Source organism: Onychostoma macrolepis, chromosome 10 (assembly GCF_012432095.1).
Source record: "Onychostoma macrolepis isolate SWU-2019 chromosome 10, ASM1243209v1, whole genome shotgun sequence".
Classification (NCBI taxonomy): Eukaryota; Metazoa; Chordata; class Actinopteri; order Cypriniformes; family Cyprinidae; genus Onychostoma; species Onychostoma macrolepis.
The window spans coordinates 13800979-13826338 of record NC_081164.1 but is presented as its reverse complement, the minus strand read 5'-3'; the positions used below and the strand labels follow the sequence as shown (position 1 = coordinate 13826338).

Genomic DNA, 25360 nt, shown 5'->3' with positions numbered 1-25360 from the left:
AATTCATTGTTTCAAAATCTAACCAAAAGCCATGACACCATTGCTTACTGGTTTCTTTCTAAAATCAATTTGCATACTGAATTGCATTTGGCCTTGTTTTCTTCTCTTTAATCTGCAGAGACTGCACAGAAGCCACATTATGTGTGTTGATTCTAATGCACAGCCGGCAGAAAACAAGACTGGGTGTCATGACAAAGCCAAAGTTTAAGGAGCTTGCAGTGTGGCATTTCATTTATGCAGAACCAAAGCATAAACCTAAATTCACCTAAAAATGTAACACTATTCATTCTCTGCCATACAAGCACTGGTATTTCCTTCAGGCATGTGGCATTTGACTCTGAAAAAACGTGACGTACGACTGCGCTTCAGAAGCAGAGGTGGGGCCGCTTCTCGGTCACGTCAGGGGAAATTTGATTTCACCCAGACGTGTTTTGTCAAGCAGATTGAAGCGTGACGCTCACTTCTCTTCATTCAAGGCTGCGCTCCAAATAAAAAATCCCTTTAATACAATCAATAAGGTGCGCAGCTAAACAAAAAGATGGTAACAGTTCAATAGTCAATTGAAGCTTGGCAGTATTATGTAAATGTAGATTTGCTTAGCGGCAACTGCAGGTTGGGAGAGTGTTGCATTTGGGGTCTAGTGATGTTGGTGAAGGTTAATAAATAAATAACCAGTTGGTCGACGCTGCAGAAGCACTATGGTGTCAATAGTTTTTGATGCAAGAACAAACCTCAAACTAATGCTGCTATTTCTGCCGTCCTAGCAGCCCTTGATCGGGTGAAAATTGGATCAGGATTCTTCTGCAGGAGAACGAGAGATGGAGAGAAAGAAACAGAGAGGCAGCGAGGGAGAGCGTGTGTACATAAGATGCATATGCTCCTATTGTCTTCTCATTCTCCTCTAATTGGCACAAGTGTATAAGATTTGCTCTATTGTTTGTTTCAAAGGAGAGGTTTCTGCCACTGTGGGTCTGCTGGTAAGGCTGCATGTGATAGAGATGCTGAATTATGGCCCACGCTGATCAATATTCAATCAATGATGCTGGTGATTGATGACCCGGCCGTGACACACAAGCATGCACACACTGGCCATGCTCCTCATCACCATTCTAGTGCAGAGTTTTCGAATAAGCAAGCTCAGTATGTACAAAATATCTTCAAATTATATCCCAATAAATGTCAGGAAATTGGCAGAATTACACAGCAAGAATTTCTGATATAATGACAAGGAATCTGTTGTATCTACAGTTAGAGATCGGAAAAATTGCAAATTAGATCTCTCTAAAGGTGCACTTAGTCATTTTTTGATCAAATGATGGACACAGTCACATGAGTAGCCAAATAAAAGCTAAAATAATTCAGTTGTCAAAAGGACAATTTTTTTTTTTTTTTTTTTAAATCATGTAAAATAATATTATGGTTTATGATTGATAAGTGTTATTAAATCACCCACATTAACAGGTGTGGGAAAAGTTTTGGACCTTGCTCCAGTTACGATAGGAATTTGATTATTGAAAAGATTTTGATGCATCTAAGTATTCCAAAAACCAACTTTTGTATAGCAAAAACATGAAGCTAATATTAACATCTTCCACTCACATTCATATTATGTCTCATGCAGATGTCTTGCTTATATTTTTATTTTTCTCAGTGACATGGTGAATATGGATTCTTGTATAGAAATTAATGAAACTCGTAACTTTTATCGTGGTGGTTATAAGAATTGAAATCCTTTCTTATATATAAATGAGACATTGGCCAGTCAGTTTACTCTAGAATGCATTAGCATGCATATTAGCTGGACCAGTGTGAAAATAGTCGTTTTTAGCTTATAAAGCTAAATAGGCTATATTTTTTTATTATTATATTTATATTTTATTGTTAGTTATTGAAACATAATCTTGTCAACCAGTTTTGTAAATTTCGGACTTTCTACACTGTACAGCTACTAGAGAATAGCTGCCTGGGGCTGTTATCACAATGGCTGCCGAGAGAACTGATTTTGCCTAACAGGGACAGGGATTTTAAGAGAAACATCTGAAACAAAGTTAATGCATAACTGAGAGCAAATCTGGAGCAGCCTCAAGAAAAAAAAAGTGGATGTCTGAATTGAAGTGGATGTTGTGATAGCTGTAGATAGGCTTGATTCACCTCTGCGATGAACTATCAACTCATGCTGTTCACCAACAAACACAGTTTCACAACCATGCAGCTGTTCAGAAAAGCAGAACACATGGCTAAACACATCTGAATCCAGAACACCGCATTCATGCAGCTTCTGAGTGTGTGTGTTCATAAAATGTGACAGGATCAAATGTGTTTGTATTTGTCTAGTCAGTGGAATGTTTTGAACCCAAGCCCAGGGTAGATCAGATATCAGTTATATTGATGTGTTTGGCCGCAGCCGTGTTGTATGTGGTGGTTTAAGAGCTGTGACACCGTCCACCTCCCCACAGTGTACAACAGCTGGCAAACCTCTACGATATACACATCTGCATCACGGCACAAACACCCGTATAAACCCAATCGCCGGCATACATATGTGCCTAAAGCCACTTTGCCACAATCATAACATGTAGGGTGACATGCACACACACATAGAGTAAACAGTCATTTCTTACTGGGACAAGGGTTGTAACCAATGCTGTGGATCATGACAATCCCCTGCAGGCAAATCTCCCATTATACTGTCTCCTTCTCTCTCTCTCTCCCATATTTTTCTTTCCCCCCTAAGTACAGTACAGTCCAGCTGCATACGAAAATTTGTCTTGCTGTTTTCCCTATCGAATCACTCTAAACAACTGCGGGCAATTCAGTGAGAATTAATTGTGGCCACTGATAGCGGCACTTGTTTGCACACGCTGTTTGTTATTGTACCGCCAGAGTCATATTGAACTAAACAAGTTGCACAAATCAGGTAACGGTGCAAATGTGTAACTAAGTCTTGTGCTGAATGCAGTTTTCATGATGCAGTTTCCACTTTTCTGGGGGGTTTTTTTTGTTTTTTTTTTGTTTTTTTGGGTCAAATCTCACAGAAGCTCACGTCACCCCAAAATCAAAAGGAAAAAATACGAAATTATTATTATTTTCCATGAAGCAATACAAGCCTATTTAGGACTTTTTTAAGCATTCTGGCATTCAAAATAATCATACAGGTATCTCTGCCTAAATTGCCATTACCAGAATAAAACGGGATGTTTTACTTGTGAATTGATTGTATTTCTCATAATTCTCAAGGGTGATTTATTACACACACACACATACAATATACTGTATATATACTGGGTATTTACAAATTGCAGTCCATTGCCGATTCCAAATTACATGACAAAAAGTTAGTAACGTTAGTAACGTAATGCATTATATATATGTATAATCAGACTACTTTTATATTACTTTTGAGCTAACTCATTTAACACATTGATTTAAATAAGATAATACTGTACCATATTGATATTAAAATGCAAATAAAATATATTCCATTCATTAACAACGTGAACTGAATTAAACATCATATAATGTCACGGTTTCCCATTCTGGGGTTCGCAAAGGAATTCGCAATTGAAATAAAAAGCTAATAATTAAGTCATAAAAATGTAAAATTAAAATGAATTATTTTAAAATAATACCAATCAAAATAAAATGAAATATTTTATTTGTTTACCTCCATGTCATGTAAGCATTTTAGAAAGGAACATTTAAAAGATGAAAAAGAATAAGTAAGAATCAATTAATTTTGAATATTTTATTGCTAATGTGTGAATTTATGTAATCAAGAAAAAAGTAAGTGTAGTCTAATGATGAGTATTTAAAAATGTAATGTACTGTAATTATGAGTACATGATTGTTGGAATCTGATTACGTAATCCAGATTTCATGTAATCAGTTACTACCCAGCTCTGAATATTAGGCACCAAAAACCTTTCAACGTTGATAATTATAAGAAATGTTTCTTGAGCAGCAAATCAGAATACTAGAGTGTATTATTTTTTTTATTTTTTTAAAGCAGCATTATTTAAAAATATATTAAAATTCTGATACTGTAATGGGGGAATGCAAAAAATAAATAAATAAATAAATATCGCTTCTAAAAAAAATGCTATTTTATATAGGCCTATATGTTATGTAGGGGTATATATATATATATACTACCAGTCAAAAGTTTTTGAACAGTAAGATTTTTCATGGTTTTTTAAAATGTTTTATTTCTTCTGCTCACCAAGCCTGCATTTATTATATATACATTGTGAGCATGTTCAGCTTTCTGCTTCCTTTCACTTTTTTATTATTGTCAGTTTTCATCCCTATGATATTCTTGCCCCCATATATGGCCTGGGTCTCTCCTTCAACCTGTTTTATTGTGCTTCAGGCAAAACGTCTGATAATTAATAGTAATAGCATCTGTCTTTCAACCATATGATTTGAGATATCAATTACGTCTGTAGTACAAACGATGAAGGATGCGTCAGTGACACAAACCAAAGTTCAGTGCTTAGCAACCCTAAGTATATGAGCAATAGTAGTAGTGTCATTTGCCATGGCACGTACCACTAACAACATGGCAGCCCCTCTTTTACAGTGAAAGGTCTATTAGAGCCAACAGCTCTACACAGATGCACACACATCTTTTATCTCCAGCTGTGCTCTGTGTGGGAAGGCAGCTGTGTTCTCGTCTAGCCGACTGTGTTAGTCCCTGCCACAGTTCTGCCTCCGCCAAACACCAAGAATCCTCCATTTTTATTACCAGTTCGACGAGCGTTTACCGTCCATACGCTTTATTAAAAGCTATATTTCAGAGCACAGCATGATGCGGCAGATGCAGACAGCTCACCAGAGAGAAAGAGCGAACGAGAGATAGATAGAGCGCGACAGGAGAGCGAGAGAAAGTGGAAGAGAAGGATGACACTTGTTTGAGTGGGAGCAGCTGGGAGATTGCTAGCAGTAACTGAAGGTTTATGTCATATAGATATGGACAGTCTTCTTCTCACTCGCCCATGGGTAATGAACGGCAAAGAAGCACGGCTCCGTGCACTCATACGCACACACGTGCTCAATGACCTCATTTACAAGGAGCTCTTGGAGACGATTACGACGGTGATTCGTCCCTCTCCTGAAATTTCACTGAAAAACTGGCCATTACATCATGTCACTTGAGGCTGCGCTCACCTCCTTACTGGGTGACTTTAAAAACAACATGAAATGGTATCCGCAACCCATTTCGCTCCTGTAATATGACATTTTTGAGTGAAACAGAAGGTTTAGCGGGAATAGTGATGTAAGGTGGGGCTTGATTGCATCCATCAGGATTTGATTGGATGCTGAAAAGTGGGATATTATATTACAGCTAATATTGTTTTCCATACTCTCACAGTTTTGTTTATATCCAAAGGTGTCTATATCATAATACATGGAGAAAGCTTGCAGATAGAATTTCCATTTCCATTTTTTTAAACAAATTATTTTATTCAGCAAGGATGCATTAAATTGATCAAACGTGACATTTGCAAAGTAACAAAATATTGCTATTTCATATAAATGCTGTTATTTTTAACAACAGAGAATCCTAAAAAAATGTCACAGTTTCCACTCAAATATTAAGCAGCACAACTGTTGTGATAACAGTGATGATAATAATAATAAATGTTTCTTTAGCACCAAATCAGCATACAAAGAAGACTGGAGTGATGATTAATGATTAATATTTGTATTAATACTAAATTAATATTTCACAGTATATTAATAGTAGTTATTGATTTTTAAAATGCAGCCTTAAGAGACACGAGACTTAAAAAAAATATATCCCTTAATAAAGATCCCTTAATCCTACCCCAGACCTAAACTTAACAACTACCTTGCTATTAATAAGCAGCAAATTAAGAGTTTATTGAGGCAAAAGTCATAGTTAATTCACCAAGCCCTTCACTAGAGTGAAGCTGTGACGTGCAAGGCAGCAGACTGGAAAATGCAAAAAGTCTATATTTTATGCTTTTAAGATCCTCCAAAAAAGAACCGGGTACTGCTAAAACATCTACTGTGATATTGTATATCGCACGGATACACTTTCTACGTTTGTTTACGCTTTGATTTGAACGAAAACAGCGTATCCGGTATGCGGCTAACACAGAACAGCGTACGTTGCTTGCGTCCAGCGGATATTCTCCAAAATGGCTCTACGCTGAAGCAGAGGAGACGAATTGTTGAATAAAGTCAATGTTTTTGTTTTCTTCGCGCAGAAAAAGTGTTCTTGTCACTTCATTAAATTCAGATTGAACCACTGATGGCAGATGGAGTATTCTGACGATACTTTTCATACTTTTCTGGGCCTTGACAGTGTTAATTCTGGGGACAGTCACAAGCCTCCCAGTTTTCATCCAAAATATCTTAAATTGTGTTCCCGAAGACGAACGAAGCTTTTACGGCAAAATTTTCTTTTTGGGGTGGAGTAACTCTTTAACAGTTACCTTACTATTAATAAGCAGCAAAGTAGGAGTTTATTGAGGCAGAAGTCATAGTTAATAGTTTGTTAATAGTGAGAATTGGACCTTAAAATAAAGTGTGACCGAACAAACCATACCATGGTCGCATGACTTCAACGTCACTATCATTAAGCTTTTGACAACTCTTTATGTAAAACAAGAAAGTCTGAATAGTTTGCAAGACCGTAAGTATAAACACAAAGAGGCTGTAAACTCGGACTAGTGAGTAGATGAGTTTTCCTGTTCGGCGTGATGATGTTTAGTGTCCCTGACACCCTCCATAGTCCCACAATTTGTGCTTAACGGGTTTGGGGAAAAAATAACGTGATTAGCATGTCACGCATCAATTTCATTTTGAAGGTGTCCAGACAAATTACTTCCCGAAGGCTTGATGTGTCACGCCTGGTTAGGACACTGTGTTAGTTACTGTATTCCATCCAGCCACTAGTGCAACAAGACATTTCATTGGTCATGTGGTTTGTAATTCCGTAGTGTTGTGCTCATAAGCCCCGCCCACATCAAAATTTCACTGATCAAATTTTGCTCCACATATCTGAATATTAAACATCAAACATGCTTTGACTGACCAAGATTGTGCAGTATTTTTGCTTTAAGAATGGACAGAGAAAATACTGCCGCTGGAAACTGGACATGTCACGTCTGGTTAGGACACAGTGTAAGAGTTAATACAAAACAGAAAGAAAGAAACTGCTGTAGCTATTGTTTAATGGCTCATCTAGAGTCTTTAATGGAGGGGAGATATATATTGAGCACATGACATCAGCCCTTCAAGGCAGATTGCTTTCATGTACTGTTTTTCTAGGTCTGCTCCCCTTGCAGACAGTGAGAGGGAGACAGAGAGATAAAAAAAAAAAAAAAAAAGCAGAAAGAGAGACAGAGAGAATATACTGAAGACGTCTCTACACGGCAAGCCTGTCAGAGAGGACAAACCTGCTGGTTACACTGGGATGGCGTACTGCCGGGTTTCCTGTCACGCACTCCTGTCAAAAAATACCAAATACACATTCGCTCACACACACTTTCTCAGGAAAGAAAGTGTTTACTGCACAAACTGTTCAGCGGCTCAAGATGCACGCTGCCATCTCTCAGACTGGGAGTAACGCCACAGAGCCTGGTTTTTCCTTCCTGACTGTCACCGCACCAGGCGCTCACCAGCCCACGTACCACCCAAGACTCATCCCACGTAAATGATCTTTCCTCCATTTTAAGTCTTAATTATCATGCTTTCCGCTCTACTTCCACACCAACGGCATCTCTCGTTTCTTCTTTCACTTAGAGGGGAATTCTAGGCCTTAGTTTTAAAGCTGGTGCATCGTCTTCAAAGGCCAGCAGGATTAGGTTTCTCGGAAAAGCCTGAGCCCTAATGGAGGCAGTAGACCATACAGTCGGAAGCAGGAACCAGTAAAACAGTGAAAGCTTGATCTCCAAATGCTTTAAGTGTCGATAAAGTGCTGACGTTGCTGAGACTTAATCACACACACGCGCGCTTGTTCCATACTCCCATCAACCTGTCTCCTGCTCTCCAGCCTTTACTGGAAGAACTGACCCGAGATGGTGAATTGAACTGAAAATCACGTCAGCATTGATCGAGTCTCAAAGCTTAAGTGCAACTCAGGAGATTCAGCTCAGAGGAACATGCGAGAAGGTGCACACACTCGACTATATAAGGAATGCGCATGCGTCTGAATAAAGTAGGGTGTAGGATTGACTTCTTCACTTTCCCTCAGAAATGACTCCAAAAAAACTTTTTTTTCAGTGTACTTAAAGGTATGTAATGTGTATATGTTAGTATATGTTTGTTGTGCCTTTTTTTTCCCGATAGGAACTGATAGTCCCACACCAAACTCACACAATACAGTGCAACAGTGACCGTCCACTTTTTCATTGAACTTGGTTATGTAAGTATTTTTCCCATAGATATTTAAAAAAAAAAAAAAAAGTCTTTAACAATTAAAAGCCATGAGGAAAACCAGCAAGCTATGAGGTGAATCACATAAACTTCAAAGCTACAAGGCCGAGTACTTTATTGTGGTAAAGAAGAAGTATCATATAATTGAATTAAAAACTATGGGTAAATATAGATCTATGTGATTGCATTTATTGTGTTTAATGGGAAACTAGTGTGAGATTCGAGAAATATTAATGACATTTTTTTCTGCAGAATCATGGGGAATGCAGTTTTTACCAGTAATTCTGCTATAAAACATGATTATTTAAAAAGTAACTTAAAATAAAGTGGACTGATAGCGTCAACAGAAGCGTATACCATCGATTAACAACCTCGCAGCTCACAGTATGGCTGTTTTTAAAGGCTTATAAGTTATTTTTAAAAATCAATTCCCCTATGGCGAAAATGAAGTGGATTTTTACTACTGGAAACTAACTGTTGTGCTGTTTTTTTAAGCCAGCATTTCTGTGTTGGGCTGGTCTGGATTCTCAAGCAGACTACATCCGAAATCATGCAGTGTCAAAGCCTCACGCTTCAGAATTTTAGCTCAAACAAACTGATCATTTGAAAGACTCCTTTCATATAACATGCACGTTTTGTATTTGAACTTTGCACAAAAATCAACATACTAATGGTGTGCTTTTATTTATTTCTGCAGTATTGAAAAATGATTACTATACTGAAAATATGACACTTTCCCTTTAAATGAAATTGTGAATGTATGTGCTTCAAGAAAAAAATCAGGTGAAGAGCATTTGAAGTCATTTATGAGAATACCGTTGTGCTGTATATATGTGCATTATGTGTAAGCTGGACAGACAGGGTGAGAATTATATGCACAGCAATGACAAATGGGGTTTGTGTGTGTGTGTGTGTGTGTGTGTGGTCTATTGGTGTGGAGAGCCTGTGTAGCAGATAAACGGTAAATAAATGGAGACGATTTCTATCTCGTCTCTTACAGGCCCACCGCCAGTACTGAGAGAGGGGGTAGGGGGGTCATACTGATAATACCCATTAATGGCTGTCGCCACACAGACATTTAGCATTTAACCTGAGTTAGCGACAGATGCTAATGTGTCTCGCTGCACTAGATCCTCTCAGCTCCAGTCCTGAAGAAGCCAGTGACAGAAAGCTACTATTGCAATACAAACTAAAGCACCTGCTGATAAATGCTAGGATCTGTTTCAGTGGGGTGAATGAGACCAGAAATGAGAAGAAACTACAGATTAATAACTAGAAGCAATCAGACTTTTACATCAGATCTGACTTTCAATACAGTTTCATCCAGCACCTGAATGTCAATACTATAGCTGCATGCTAACTATAGTTTACATAATGTCATAGTTACAACAGTTATTCTTTCAATAAAGTTGTTTATAAAAAATGCTGTTGTTTTGTGAGGGTATGTTTCAAATATCATGTACTGTACCAGGCTTTTAGTATGGTATTTCAAAGCCCTAGAAAGAATTCCATGGTAATACCGTAATAATCGTTTAATATTATGGTATATTTATATAACCAGTATATTACGGTATTTATATTATATAATAACATTTGATAATATTTTTGTATTTAGTAATTAATATATATATATATATATATATTTTTTTTTATAATTTTGTTATGTTTGGTGTATTTTTGTTATGTATTAATGTTTGGTGTTTTTTATATTATAATATATTTTTTATTAATTTTTATTCTTTTTTTTCAGATTATTTATTTCATTTCTAATTTTCTACATTTTCTTCTAAGTTTACATATTCCATCTAATATTTTATTTCAGCTTTATTTCAATTGCTGCAAATGATTTTTAATAGTTTTACTTTAACAATACTGATGGTAACATCCAAAAACCAGGTTGCATCATGTATTATTATTATTATCTGTAACATTCATTTGATGAAATCTATGGCTACCATGGTTACTTTTGATGCAGAAAAAAAAGATCGAAAGGAGACATAGTCGAGTTTGTTGTAATTTTTCACATTTCGAATGTAGTCCACTTTTTGTTTTTGTCCGTTGCTCTGCAATGTGAAAAAGAGCCAGTAAGCCTGATTTGGCTTAAAATTCCACTCTGCACAAGATACTGATATTGTCTGTAAATTTGAATGGATAAAATGTTCATTTATAGCTATAAATGTATGTCCTCGGCAGATGCTTTCTTAAGAGCATTACACAAGACGTTTGTTTATTTGTTTGTTTGTAAGACAGGAAAAGAGAGATCACAGTTTCAGCAGTCTTATCCTGTGAGGGGGAGTTACTGTCCCACAGGACATTAAGTCGGAGGACTCCTGAGGGCCGTTGCACTAAACGCAGCTTTGCTACAGTGTTTCCACATGTCTCATCACTTTCTCTCTCTGGGCACAAAGAAAGATGGCTGGACATTTGTCATTGAAAGCCTGGCATATAACGAACGAGTGAGTGTGGATGGAAAACTGTGGAAGAAAAGTGACAACATTGTAGCTGCTAGTGGGGATGTTAGCAAGTGTCACACCACCATCAGTTTCTCTCTCTCTTTCTCTTTCTATGAGTTTGTTGTCTGTTTTGCTCTTCTGCTTTGGCTGCTGTTTTTGATTCTTCTTTTAAATTGGGACACATGATCTCTTGCTAGTTTGTCATTTTTCTTGTTTTGCTGTTTTGGAATTTTTTGCTCTTTTTGTTTCAGCGCAGTAAAATCTTTTTGAATTTTGTCTTTTCTCTTTCCCCCCCTTTTTGTCTTAACCCCAGGTCCGCTCACAAAAAAACACGATGAGTCTTCGATGAACAGACCGAGGGACGAAGGTATTTTTCTTGCATGTTTTTCCCTTTTTGTCTTGTTTTTCAGACTCTTTTTTGGGGGGTTGTAATGTGTGCCATTATTTCTCTTGATTATTTTGTCTAGTATGTTTTTGCATTTTGCTTCTAGCTCAACTAGCCACAGGCACAAACACCTACATATGCTCAAGCATACATGCACTACTTCATGCACTGCTGATGTGGTCATTTGTGCTGCATATATTTTGAATCTCTTCTCAAGACAAATGATTCTTACATCATTTTATTACAACGGTTATTAAGATTTCATTATACGTTTGTGTCCTTTTTGATGAATGGCAAAGGATTAGCCAGAAATCAATAAACTACAAATCCCATCAGCCCCCTGTGATTTAGTGCAATCTCATTGGCTGACATGCATCCGGCTGAGAATGCAGTAGAGTAGCTAATGCAGTAAGCCTGTAAAAGACAACAGGCTGGATTTATTGCTTCTAGGAGCAGAGAAAAATATATTCTGAATGTTCTAATAGTATTTAAAATGACTTAATACTATATCTTAATATTTCCTAGAATTTATTAGTACAAAAATCAGTTGCTGACTAGCTCTTGTTGTGTATATGTGTGTGTTTACAGCATATACTGTTGTGTCTGAGCTCATTTGTGTGTGTGTGTGTGTGTGTTTGTGTATGTGGGTGTCCTTGCAAATGTGTGTGTGCATGTTGTTCACTCCATGTAACACTCTTTCGCAGTTTCCACTAAATGTGTGTTTCTGTGTTATGTTCAAAAACAAAAATCTGGCAGCTGTGGCTGCCAGAAATTGACAGCATTTGGTGCCTGTATATTTTGCAGTTTATGACAGTAGGCTATATATATATTTTAATTTGCCAACCCATAGGAAGTACTTAAATCTGCTTTGTACTAAATATATTGATGTTCATAATAATAATAATACGTATTGTCAAAGTAGGTCACATGATGGCGATTAGATCATAAAAATCGGCCTTAACATGAACCACAAACATGTATTCTCTAGTGAAAAATAAATATACTAAAATGTATTTGAAATACATTTATTTCATGCTAAGTATACTACAAATACATTTACATATTTATGTGATTAATAAAAATACATTGCAATTGTACTTGTGGTATACTAAACTGGTATGCTTAAAGTCTGCTAAATTCGAACAACTAATTTTGTACTTAGTGCATTTTAATTGGGAAGAAGTAGTGCTGAAGTTCAATTAAAGATATACTGGAGTATATTTGATTGTTAAAGTGGAACTATTGCAAGTAAACTGTAGGTACACTTTAAATATCTTGCATTTAAAGAGTGATATTTTTCAAAGATCATACAAACCTCATCAATAGTGAATTTAGGCCTAATATTGTGCATTCTGCAGAAGTACTAAGTTTTTATATCAGCAAGTCTCAAGAAATATGTCAGTAAATACAAGTATGTTAATAGATTTGAACTATACTTAGTATGAAATTAATGTATTTTAAATATATTACTATATTACTAGGGTATACATTTTTAAATTAACTAAACAACATAAAAGTGAACACATGTACACAGGTAATAAAATAAATCAGAAGGAATATTACTTTTTTTTTTTTTTTTTTTTTAGTAACTGAAAAGTGCAACCCGGGTACTTATTCTTTAGTGGGGAGAACACTATACTTTCTGTAAAAAAAAAAAAAAAACATTTACTCGCTGTCATGATATGCCAAAATTTTATGACTTTCTTTCGTTTGTTTAAAAAAATAAAATAAATAAGGTTTGTATTAATTGATTTTTATCTATGCAAATCCATTTACACTGAATGGAAACTGAGAATTTTAAGCTTCAGATGCAAAGTCACCATAAAAGTAATCTACATGACTCTCATTCCAAACCTTCTAAAATCATACTTTTAACTTTACATTTTAAGTTGTTATTCACTACAAATCTGTCTACCCTAGTCTCACATAATCAGATCTGTAGGCTCTGGACTCCATTACAGCTATTAATGGTCCAGGAACTGGCCAAGAGGTCATCTGACAGACAAGTGAAGCAGCCAATCACAGTTTGTTTTATTCAGCCTCATGTTTTGGAAAGTGAAAATGTAAAGTTGATGTCCCTACAATAACAGACCAGCATACAACTAATAAATTCATTCAAGAACGTTGTGCAAGTTTACTACAACAGTGGCACAGAGTCTGCCTATACTTTTAAAAGTCCAGCATTTAGTTGATCATGGTAACTGATCATTGTCACAATTGTAAATACAACTTTTTTCTTCCACAAGGGAGTTTAGTGTCACAGCGGGTTTGTTTCCAGGTGTGTCAAAATGCAACATACACGTTTCTCAGAAATCCTGTAAAATTCAACCAATCAGATGACAACTACAAAACTCCCGAAATGTTTCTCATTTTGTTTGCCTTATGCACCCGATGTTCAGCCAACAGTCAATGGGAACGATGTCTGAGGCTGAGACTACTTAAACCCTGACATATATGTGACCCTGGACCACGTCACTTTTTTAAAATTGAGATTTATACCTCATCTGAATGACAAATTAATAAGTTCTCCATTAATGTATGGTTTGTTAGGATCGGACAATATTTGGCTGAGATACAACTATTTAACAATCTGGAATCTGAGTGTGCAAAAAAATCGAAATATTGAGAAAATCACCTTTTAAAGTTGTCCAAATGAAGTCCTTAGCAATGTATATTTCTAATCAAAAATTAAGTTTTTATATATTTACAGTAGGAAATTTACTAAATATCTTCATGGAACATGATCTTTACTTAATATCCTAATGATTTTTGGCATAAAAGAAAAATCGATCATTTTGACCAATGCAATGTATTTTTGGCTATTGCTACAAATATACCCCAGCGACTTAAGACTGGTTTTGTGGTCCAGGGTCACATATGGATTTCAAGAGATTTCATTAGAGAAGGAACAACGTCCATTTAATAAGCAAATTAGTTTTTTGACTCTTTGACTGAGTTCACAAAACCTTTCTGAATAAATTGTTCATGAATAAACTTAATAAATTCATAAATTGTTCATGAATAAATTGAATAAACTGAATAAATGCACTAAAAAGAGCAACCAGGACATTATTCAAAATGTATTCTTTTACATTCCACGGAAGAAAGAAAGTCATACAAATTTGAAACGGCACAAAGACAAGTAATTAATGGCAATAAATCTTATTTAAATTAATGTTCCCCTAAAATTCTCAAAAAAAAAAAAAAATTTATTGGTTTTTATATCATATATATTGTATAGTTTTATTTTTAAAAACACTATATATATATATATATATATATATATATATACGTATATGCACACATTACTTACAAAAAACATATTTGAATATTTAAATAGTATTTCACAGTAAAATTCCATGTATTGTGTCATCAAATTTATATATATATTAAGATAATAGATAGTTAAGCAATTACCAGGGTTTTACAGTATCATTATTCAATGCTCTTTCCATTTAAAAAGACTATCACTCTTTATAGCATACATGTCTGTGCATGTGCAGGGCTCGCACTCTATGCACTGAGTTCTCGGATTCCGGGCGTCTCTAATTGCAGAGGTTTAAATAGAGACACTGCCAGCTAATCCAATTTTGCGTCTCTGAACACGGGAGAGAAGAGGAGAGGAAACGCACAGCAGTGACGGAGGAAAGGAGGAGAATGAAAGAGAGGAGAGATGAAAGAGAGGAGGAGAGGGGGAACGCTCAGATCACCAATTTGAGAGCACGGAGGGGGAGAGATCCCTAAAAAAACCGTCGTGATAAAGATGAGTATATGATGAAATGAGATTCATGGAGCTTTGAAAGTGAGAGAGGATGTGTGGGCGGCAGACAGGAACAAGAAGGGAGGGACGGTCGTGGTGCAAAAAGGTACGCGTTTTCTCACAACACACGAGAGCCGGTGGCTCACGGGGACCAGGGTTCGAATCCGTCGAGTCCCGATCCCGTTCCCCCCCTCTCTCTGCCTTACTTTCCTGTAAATAACGTCGAGTAAAGCCCAGACCGAAAAGAACAAAAGATGGAGCGGTGTAGAAAGTCCCATAACGAGAGCAGAGATGCAAAGATGAAGGCAGAGAGTTGAGGAGAGGGGGAGAGTAGAAGGAAAAGCAAGAGATCAGAGGGAACGAGGGAGGGGGAGGTGCGGCATAGGAGAGGAAGAGAGAGAGAGATGCAGGCTTGGAGGAGGAGAGACAGAATAGCGTTCTTGTATTTTGAGGATGTTTTGAAGCGAATAGGATACTAAGGCCTCTGTTGAAAGGATCTGGGCGTTGTGCTTGCTCTCTCACTCCCTCTCTCTCTCGCTCTATTTCAAACTCTTTCCATCCCATATTGAGGCTAACGCATTGCATACGGTCTCTCTCTCTTCCTGTGTCTCCCCATTCTTCCCTCGTTCACTCACACACACACAAAGATTATACTCATGGATTCGTAAGCAGGGTTGTCCCAGATAAGATGTTTGTGGATTCTGTGTGCTTCTCTTCGATGCATCACACACAAAAAATATCTCAATACTGCAGCGAAAAAAGAAAAAAAAAGTCAGTTTGGAGAAATCTGCTTTTACAGCATTTAATTCTACATTTATTCAGTATTATTTACATTAAAGGGGTAGTTCACTCAAAAATGAAAACCCTAGCATCATTTACTCACCCTTGTGTACTTTTCTTTCTTGCTTGGAACACAAAAGCAGATGTTTAGCTGAATGTACAAGATGCTCCATTTAGTGAAAGTAAGAGTTTTGTCACATGTTTTATCAGGCTTTATAAAAGCAGTCCAAACGACTCGTCGAACGATTGATGACTAAATTTAAATTCACTGAAAGCTTTCACGCAACATTTTGCTTGAGGAGTCTTGGTCACCATTCACTTTTATTTAATCACAAATAGGTGCTTGGACATTCTGATAATTGATTCCTTTTGGGTTCCATGGAAGAAAGAAAGTCATACAGGTTTGGAATGACATGAGCATGAGTAAATGATTAAAATTTATTTTATTCTCTTAGGTGAACTATGTAATATTTGCATATATGCCAGTACGATCAAATAATACTTGAATCTCTTCTGATTAAAAATGGACTTGCGTGTATATTAATATCAGACTCGCCCAGAGGAAAATTGTTGAGCTGTTAGAGTTCTCAATTATGATTTAATCTTTGTTTCTCCTAATTATCCCGTGGAGAAGTAAAAATGAGACAATAGCTGACATGTGTAGGTATGGCATGTGACATGTATAGGTACATACCTAGAAAATAAATGCCCATAGCATTATATTTGCAAGTTTATTATTTGGTCTTGAAATAATTTGATGAGAGACATTCATATTGAAATCATCTTGGCAGATCTGAGTTCAGTTGGAGACATCTTTATAGTAAAAACAGTATTATTGTGAAATATCATTGAAATGGAAAATTTTAATTTAATATATAAAATTTCTATTTTTTTTATTTTTTTATATTTTTAATATATTTTGAGAATATTAGAAATCTATTACAGAATATATATTAGAAATATATTAGAAAATAATCTAATTTGCTCCTCTAGAAATATTTCTGATATTTCTGACTGTTATTAATGTTAATGTTTTTGTGGAAACCATGATACTTTTTTTCCAGGATTCCGATCAAAAGAATAGCATTTATTTAGAGTAGGAATTGGTAGAGTAGAAATTTGTAGCATTATAAATGTCTTTACTGCCACTTTGATCAATAAAATAAACAAAAGTATACATTTATTTTAAAACAATCTCTAAAAAAAAAAGTAACACTTTAGTATAGGGACCAGTTCTCACTAACTAGTTGCTTATTAGCATGCCTATTATTAACATATTGGCTATTTATTAGTTCTTATAAAGCATTTATTCTACATGACCATATTCTACATCCCTATCCAATACCTAATAACTACCATACTATTAATATGCAGCAAATTAGGAGTTTAATGAGGCAAAATTCATAGTTAATGGGACCAAAAAATAAAATTCTTACATTTGAACGTTATTGTACATATGACACTGCTATACCTTGAATCTCCATTAGCTCTCCATTTAATTGCAACGATGCCTTGGAGAAACAAGTGTGAATTGTGATTTTTCATTCCTACGGACATCGTGGTGTTGCCTCTCGATGACACAAAAAGCAAGATTTCCCATTTTCTGATTGGCTGTTAACAGCACACCTGATCCACACAGCGCTATCTGATTGGCTGAATCAGAGGTGTCACTGATCCAACACCAACGTCTACCAAGTAACTCTTACTCCGTTCAGCTGCACCGAGGGTGTGAAACAACACATATCAAAGCCGGGAAAATCTAACAGTCTAATATTAGTCTTGCGAAAGAGAAACTCTGTTGGTTCTGGGATAATTGAACTTGTTTATATTTCCATTGGTCTCAGTATTCAAAGAGAACCCAGAAATGTGTTCATATGAGTGCCCATACTTGTGCACGAGTGTGCGAGCATGCTCATAGGTTGTCTTTATGTTTGTGAAGAGTCGTGTTTGTCTTCAAGAAGAGGTGTTTGCGTGCATGCAAAGATTGAGATGAAAAAGTGTGTGTGTGTGTGAGGGTGCAGTCGTTGTAATGCGTTTGTAACCCGAGATTCAGGTGGTGATGCAGGCGGGCGTGCAAATACGTGCGTAGAATTTGTTTCCGTGGCAACAGGCATGAGTGAGTCAGTGCTGGTGAGCTTCTATTAGACAGAGAGAGAGAGATGAGGCAGTTTCCATAGCGACTCAGCATCACAGCTGCCTGTGTGTGTGTGTGTGATTTTGTGTGTCCGTGAAAGGACCTTGGTCTGTGTAACTTTTATTTTATTCTCTTTTGTGTGCCATTTCCTTTTCACATCTCGATCTCTTCCTGTCTCTCTCTCTCTCTCTCTGCCACTCCGGCTATCTCTCTCTCATCTGTCTCACTCTTTCTTTTATGATTTCCCCCATCTCTCTCACCCACTCTCTTTCCTTCTTTCTCTCAGACCCCCTCCTTCTCTCTCGGGGTAAACAGATGTCGTGGTAGTTATTTATGTTTCTGCATGGTCTGGTTTTCATATGAATTATCTACAGCACTTGCACACCACAGAAGCACTGGCTAACTGGGCATCTCCGAATGCCCTCGCACACTCGATCGCACTCACACACGTTCTCACAAGCATCTCCAAGAGCATATGTATATATGCATGAGCATGTGCAGCTCAAACACACTGCGAGAGAAGAGCAAGGGGGAACAACCCGTACCAATAAACAGCACATATAGATGTGAATCTAAAAGAGACAGAATATACCAATCTGGAGACTTGAGATGGGGGAATTTAGATGGGGTCGAAGGACAGAGAAGGTACCACACAAAGGTAGGGACTCTACCAATGCAGCATCTAGAAGGGGATCCAAGACGTGAGATGGTGGAATCGTTCAGTCTGACCTATCAGAGCTTTTGTATTCCAAATATACTGAGAGAGAAACGCACACAGACTGTACTAACTGATACAGAGATACATCAGAGCAACAGAGTTTTGGAAGAGAAATAGACAGACTGTGCCAGCAGAGTGCAGAAATGATGAGCCAATGCGAGGGAGACAAAAGATCCCAGAGTGTGAGGAGACGATTGAGGATATGGTCAGAAATCATGAACTAATGTACTATTCTAACTATTTTTGCAGTATGGGCTACTACATTTGCCATTATGTGTCATATGCAGTGGAACATACAGCACTCACAGTACTGTATCCCATAATGCAGTGCGCTCAACCTGACCTTCTATTTTAAGAGTGACAAGTGAACTGGAAGCAATATCAGCCAATATTTTTTTTGCCTCCTCTTCCTTGACTCATTATTTGAAAATAAATGGTAACACGCTACTAATTCCACTAATAATGTTCCACAATCTCTTTTTTAGAAAAGGAGTAGGCAATATAAAGTGTGTGCACAAAATTAAAAAAAAATAAATAAAAATAATTAAAAATGCAACTGGGGGTATCAGTACACTAAATAAGCCTGAAATGTATTTATGTGCTTAATTATTTTGCCAATTACAGATCATTAATGAATGATGTTGGTTTATTTTTTTATTTTTTTATTATTCTTTTAATGGTTTATCCATCCTTTTTTTTTTTAAGAACTACTTTTATTCAGAAATTATGGATTAAAAAGGATGGAACAAATATATGACCCTGGACCACAAAACCAGTCATAAGGGTCAGTTTTTTTTTTTTTAATTGAGATTTATACATTTTGAATAAATAAGCCTTCCATTGATGTATTTTTTGTTAGGATAGGACAATATTTGGCTGAGATACAACTATTTAAAATCTGGAATATGAGGGTGCAAAAAAAAAAAATAATAATAATTTATTTTTAGAAAATCACCTTTAAAGTTTTCCAAATTAACTCCAAAAATTAAGTTTTGATATATTTGATAAATGTACAAAATATCTTAAAGGATCATGATCTTTACCCATAAAATTTCTTGTTGGCTATTGCTACAAATATACCCGTGCTACTTACTGTAAGACTGGTTTTGTGGTCCAGGGTCACATGTAATGTTTATAATGTTACAAAAGATTTATATCTCAAATAAATGTTATTTTTTAACTTTGTTTTCATCAATAGATTTTCACAAAAGCAGCACAACTGTTTTCAACATAGATATGCAATAATATTAGCTATTAATAATAGGTAATATACTAATAAAATTGGATTATAATCAGAAATGTTTTTGAGCAGCAAATCAGCATATTAGAATGATTTCTGAAGGAAAACATGGAAAACACTGAAGACTGCTGAAAATTCACCTTGCATCACAAGAATTAATTAGAATTTAAAATATATTTTAAAAGAATATTTTTCACAATTCCTACTGGTTTTACTGATCAAATATATGCAGCATTAGTGAGCATTAAAGACTTTCAAAAATATTGCAAAATCTTACCGAGCTCAAACTTTTGAACTGTAGTGTATATGAGCTATATATTTCTTATTGTAATTTTCAATTTAATGTGCATGGTTAAAACATAACAATATGTTTTATATACAGTATATGTTTATGAACAAGAGCTCTTAAGCGCATAGTATCAGTCTTTCACTAAGCACATCATTACTGTTTAGTTTACAGTGATGCTATTAGATATTATATATGTTAATAATATTTTTTATTAATTGTTAATTTTTTTATGCATTTTATGTTTTACACAGATATTAGAGATCGTCGGAAGAAGCCTGTGATGTTGTTTATTCATGGTGGTTCATACATGGAGGGAACAGGCAATATGTTTGATGCAAGCGTTCTTGCTGCCTATGGAAACGTGATTGTCGTCACTATGAACTACAGACTGGGCGTTCTGGGTAAGTTCAACATTATATAATCTTTTAATGCACCATTTGTATGTCTAATTGTCTCCTAAAAGCATTGAGGATTTTTTTATTATTATTTTTGCTGTTATTGTTATCTTCTGATAGTTGTTAATTTATGTCTTGTTTATGATATTTAAAGAATAGTTCACCCAAAAATGAAACTTCACCCCATACTGAAAGATGATAGGCTGTTATTTAGTATGCTCTGCTCTGTTGTTTTTGAATGGTAAAATGGACTGTAAAGCTCCAAAATGAAAAAAGCACCATAAAAGTTTGCTGAAAATCTTCCCCTCCATCATGACCATCAAATCTCATTCATAAATTGAAATATGGCATGTCAAGTCATGTTGCACCAGATTTGGCATCAGTGAAGTCGAACGTCATTGATTGTCACGCCAAAGCTGCCGCAACATGTCTTGACATGCCAGTAAGTGCATGTAAGTGCAAATGAGATTTGAATGCTGTGTGGCTTCAGAAGACTTGTGGTGAAATATTCCTTTAAATTTACTGTGAATGCTTGTGCAGGTTTTTTTTTTTTTTTTTTACATTTATAATATTTACCTTTAATAATACTGTAAAACTTAATATTTACTGTAACTTCATAATATTTAACTACACGTATGTGACCTTGGACCACAAAACCAGTCATAAGGGTAATTTTTTTTGAGTTTGAGGTTTATTGAAATAAAATAAAATAAGCTGAATAAATAAGCTTTCCATTGATGTATGGTTTGTTAGAATATGACAATATTTGGCTGAGATACAACTATTTGAAAATCTAGAATCTGAGTGTGCAAAAGAAATCAAAATATTGAGAAAATCGCCTTTAAAGTTGTCCAAATGAAGTACTTAGCAATGCATATTACAAATCAAAAATTAAGTTTTGATATATTTACGGTATGAAATTTACAAAATATCTTCATGGAACATGATCTTTACTTGATATCCTACACTGTAAAAAATGACTGTGATTTTAACGATAAAAAACTGTGAAAATGCTACAGTAAGAACATGTTAAATGGTTAACGGTAAGTTCCTGTAAAATTTACAGGGAAAAACCATAAAACTGACATTCCCAGAATTCCCTTCGTTGCATTTCAAATTTAGTTTGAATTTGATGTTTTTTCTTATCATTTATGTTTATTAGGGTTGTATGTTACATCTAATGTTGTTAAATTAATGTTTATTGCATATTTCAGTTTAATGAGTCTCACCATGATGGTGTTTAGTGTTTGTGTGAATGACACTGTGCACCTTCTATATATGTTATTATTTAAAAGCTGCTTGTGATGGGCTTTGGTTCATCATGTGACTCTCTCATCATCACCTGCATTTGGTGGTTATCAGTGTAATACAAAGGTACAAAACAGATTTCAGTACTTCAATAGGTTGGTATATTAACATTATATCAGTTAATGAAATTACGGTATTTAACTGTAAATTTAAGTTAAAACCGTAAAACCTAAAATGTTGTTACCGTATTTTTTATGGTAGAATTCTGGCATCCACAGATGCCGTTTTTTTACCGTAAATTTTACAGAATTTTTTTTTTACAGTGTAATGATTTTTGGCATAAAAGAAAAATTTCATAATTTCGCTACTATCTGTGCTACTTAAGACTGGTTTTGTGGTCCAGGGTCACATATATGAATTTTAAGTTATTTCAAGGAACAATACAGTAAATCAAAAATGACTACTGGTGTTTTGAGTTTTAGAAGGAACACTATTCTCTTCCTGAATTATTGGATTGGTTTTTCATCTTTAAAGCTGACTTTTTTTCAGAGAACCTAAAGAAAGATGTTGAAAAGGTTGTGATGAAAAGAAAGGGAGGAAGTTCTAGTTGCTGTTCAACTGTATAGAGCTCGGTTATTGAATTGTAAAATCTATTTTGCGAATTATATGAAGCCATCAGAGAGATTTTAGAAGACCATTGATTTATTCTCTTCATTTTTGGAGTATTTTTGAGTCATTAGCATCTAGATGTGGTGTTCTGCTCTACTTCAACTTTAACACATTAAGTGACCTCATCTGGAATAGAAGAATTACAGTAATTTAATCAGGAAGAAGAAACGGACGAAACTCTAGAAGTGGAGTACTGCTCTCTGTCAATTTAAAGATATTGAAAAGTGATTTTAGGATATAAGAATTACAATAAACCAATCGGGGAGAAGTAAAAGCCTATATTCCACTTTCACTGGCACTAAACTGTACAAAAAGACCAAATTATGACTGCATTTCCTGGCTGTTACTAACAACATTAAAGTACACTTAAGTTTCAAGTTTTGTTTAGGTGTCATATCAAAGATTCACAAGGAATGTTTCACACATGGTGCAAGAGTACCAAGTTTGGGCTGTTTTTGTACAGAGATGGGTTTGTAGTTGAGATGCCTCCCTTTTTCCATGAACACATAATGAATGCAGAAGGCCAGGGTGAGTTTACCTTCAAGAATGACAGATTGAATATAAATCTAAACAGACTAAGAAGGTAAATGAAACAGTTCCCTGTGGAGATGAAGTGATCTGAGGGAATCACAGTCAAAGTTGTAAGTGAAGTAGTTTTGGCCTGTGTGTGTGTGTTCTCAAGTTTGTTTATTTCATACGCTGATCAAACAATTCTCGTATTAGCCGTTCTCATAGCGGACTGAGCACAAAAAGAAGAAATTCATTGTTTAGAATATTTGTGTGCTATGCATGTAATTTTCAACAATATGCTACATTTTGGTGACATGTCCTTATTATTGCATGTTTAAAGGAATAGTTAACCCAGCAATTAATATTTTGTCATCATTTACTCACCCTCATGCCATTCCTTACCTGTATAAGTTTCTTTCTTATGTTTAACACAAAAAAAAGTTGTTTTGAATCATTTTGAAGAACCAAAGAGTTGGGGGAACATCAACAGCATTCTCAATATATCTTCTCAAATATTTTCATTTTTGGGTTAACTAACCTATTAAGTCAAGTATGGCTAAGAGATGTAGTAGAAAAAGTTTAGCTTTTTTATAACCCATTATCTAAACAAAATAACCACTATAACCAAGTTGCTTTAAAATTCTTCATTCGAGAAGTAAAATACAAGTTGTTGTCCACATTTGAGTTTGAATAAATTAAATACCAGTGTGTTTTTAACTAAAATTATTAAAAACCTTTTTTGTACATTTAAACTATATAATATAATATAATAACATTAAACACGTTTCCTGGCAAATAACTGCAATAAATAAAGTTTAAATACTAAAATTACTAAACTAAAATCGTTAAACTGAAGAAAAAAAAAATCAGATGAATCAAAAATACTAATGCTGATTTTGATACTGAAATCTCTCATACTTTTCATGACACAAGGAAGAGTCCTTTAACTAAATGGTCATTAGGAAATAGTGAAACAATAAAAATGCATTAAAATCATTGCAGTATACACTGTGTTACTTAAATTTATAGCCCTACAAATTTTACAACTCCAGCATTTTAGTCTGTGTGAAAGTTCTCATTTAGTGTAGAAGTTTCAGTCCAAAAAAATGTGTCAATAAAAAAGGTTGACATTATGCCACAGCGTATCCATACTACACATTTTGGCAAGTGGTCAGCAGATATCCATGCATACAAAAAATATGCATACACTGAGTATGTTAAATAGCCCACACTGTACAAAAACACAAATACATGTACGCTGCCTTGAAAGGATGCAAAAAGGACGATTATTAGCAGGGGTGAGGAATTTTGGTACATGGATGAATAGGAGTAACCTTTCAGTGTATTATCTGTCTCTCTCCCTTTCTCTCTATTCTGCTTTAAAGAGGTTTTTCTATAGCGGTGAAGAGGATTACGCGTTTGTGTCTTGCCATTCCAGCCCCATTGGATGATTGGATTGGATGAAGCATTTTCAAACAGAAAAAAAAAAAAAATGTACAAAGGAAGTGAAAAAAAAAAAGAGACAGAATAGTGTTCCACATCATAAAAGCAGGTTTAGCACAAAACCGGACCCTTTATCCAGCTCCCATATGCACAAACACCAGCCAGAAATGTATGAGCTATATGCATGCACCTTTTCACAGCGAAAGACAGATAAAAGGAAAAAGGGCCAGAGAAAGGGGGAGAGGTGGAGAGAGAGACAGAACGAGTGAAAGAGTAGAGACAGAAGGGAGATATGTGAACATGCTAAAAATAACCGTCAGAAGCGCCTTTTTAAATCTGCAGTGAAGCAGAGAATTCATTCAAACCAATGCTAATGCAGCACACACACAAACATAGCGTTTGTTTCTGACCCGCGTGTTCAGGTTTGTGTATGTTTCTGAAGGCTCATACACGTGTGGTTATCTGAAATTCCTCACACACGCTCTGAGGAGGAGGTGGCAGAAGGCCAGAGTGAGCTGCGAGTGCTAGTACACATGTGCGCTGTGTACTGCGGCAGGCTAGCTGCGTTAGCATTAGCGCTCTGCCAATGAGCAAGTTTTCTCCAGATCTGAGGCGCCCTTACCTTCCATCTCTGCCTCTGCCCAGCTGGCCCTCGGAGCTGCTGATTTGTGTACCACAGCCATCTGCTCAGACTAATTAACTAATTAACTAATTAATGAACTCTGGGGAAGAAAGAACGCGCTGTCGATGGACCTTGCGGGTTAGCGCTGTTTTCTTACCAGGGCCTAAGCGTTTCCTGCATTTCCCTATTCGCATTACCCCCTCACCTCACTCGCTTTCTCTTTCTCTGCATCTACCAGCCCTTCATCAAATCTGTCCTATTTGAAGAAACAGATTACCCTAATTAGGTTCCTAATTCTACACAAGTCT

The 25360-nt window shown here is 35.8% G+C and overlaps 1 protein-coding gene across 3 annotated transcripts in view; it reads left to right on the top strand.

The window, feature by feature from the left end:
- nlgn2b (neuroligin 2b) overlaps positions 1-25360 on the top strand; it is an 86928-nt gene that overhangs the window by 46001 nt on the left and 15567 nt on the right. Inside the window, exons 2-4 of one of the 3 annotated variants that reach the window (XM_058789417.1) lie at positions 10653-10862; positions 11173-11226; positions 20417-20566. In XM_058789417.1, the coding sequence (XP_058645400.1) occupies positions 11205-11226; positions 20417-20566 (172 nt within the window). In that variant the 5' untranslated portion in view covers positions 10653-10862; positions 11173-11204. The remainder of the gene's footprint in view (positions 1-10652; positions 10863-11172; positions 11227-20416; positions 20567-25360) is intronic. The other 2 variants (XM_058789415.1, XM_058789416.1) reach the window with 2 other exon arrangements.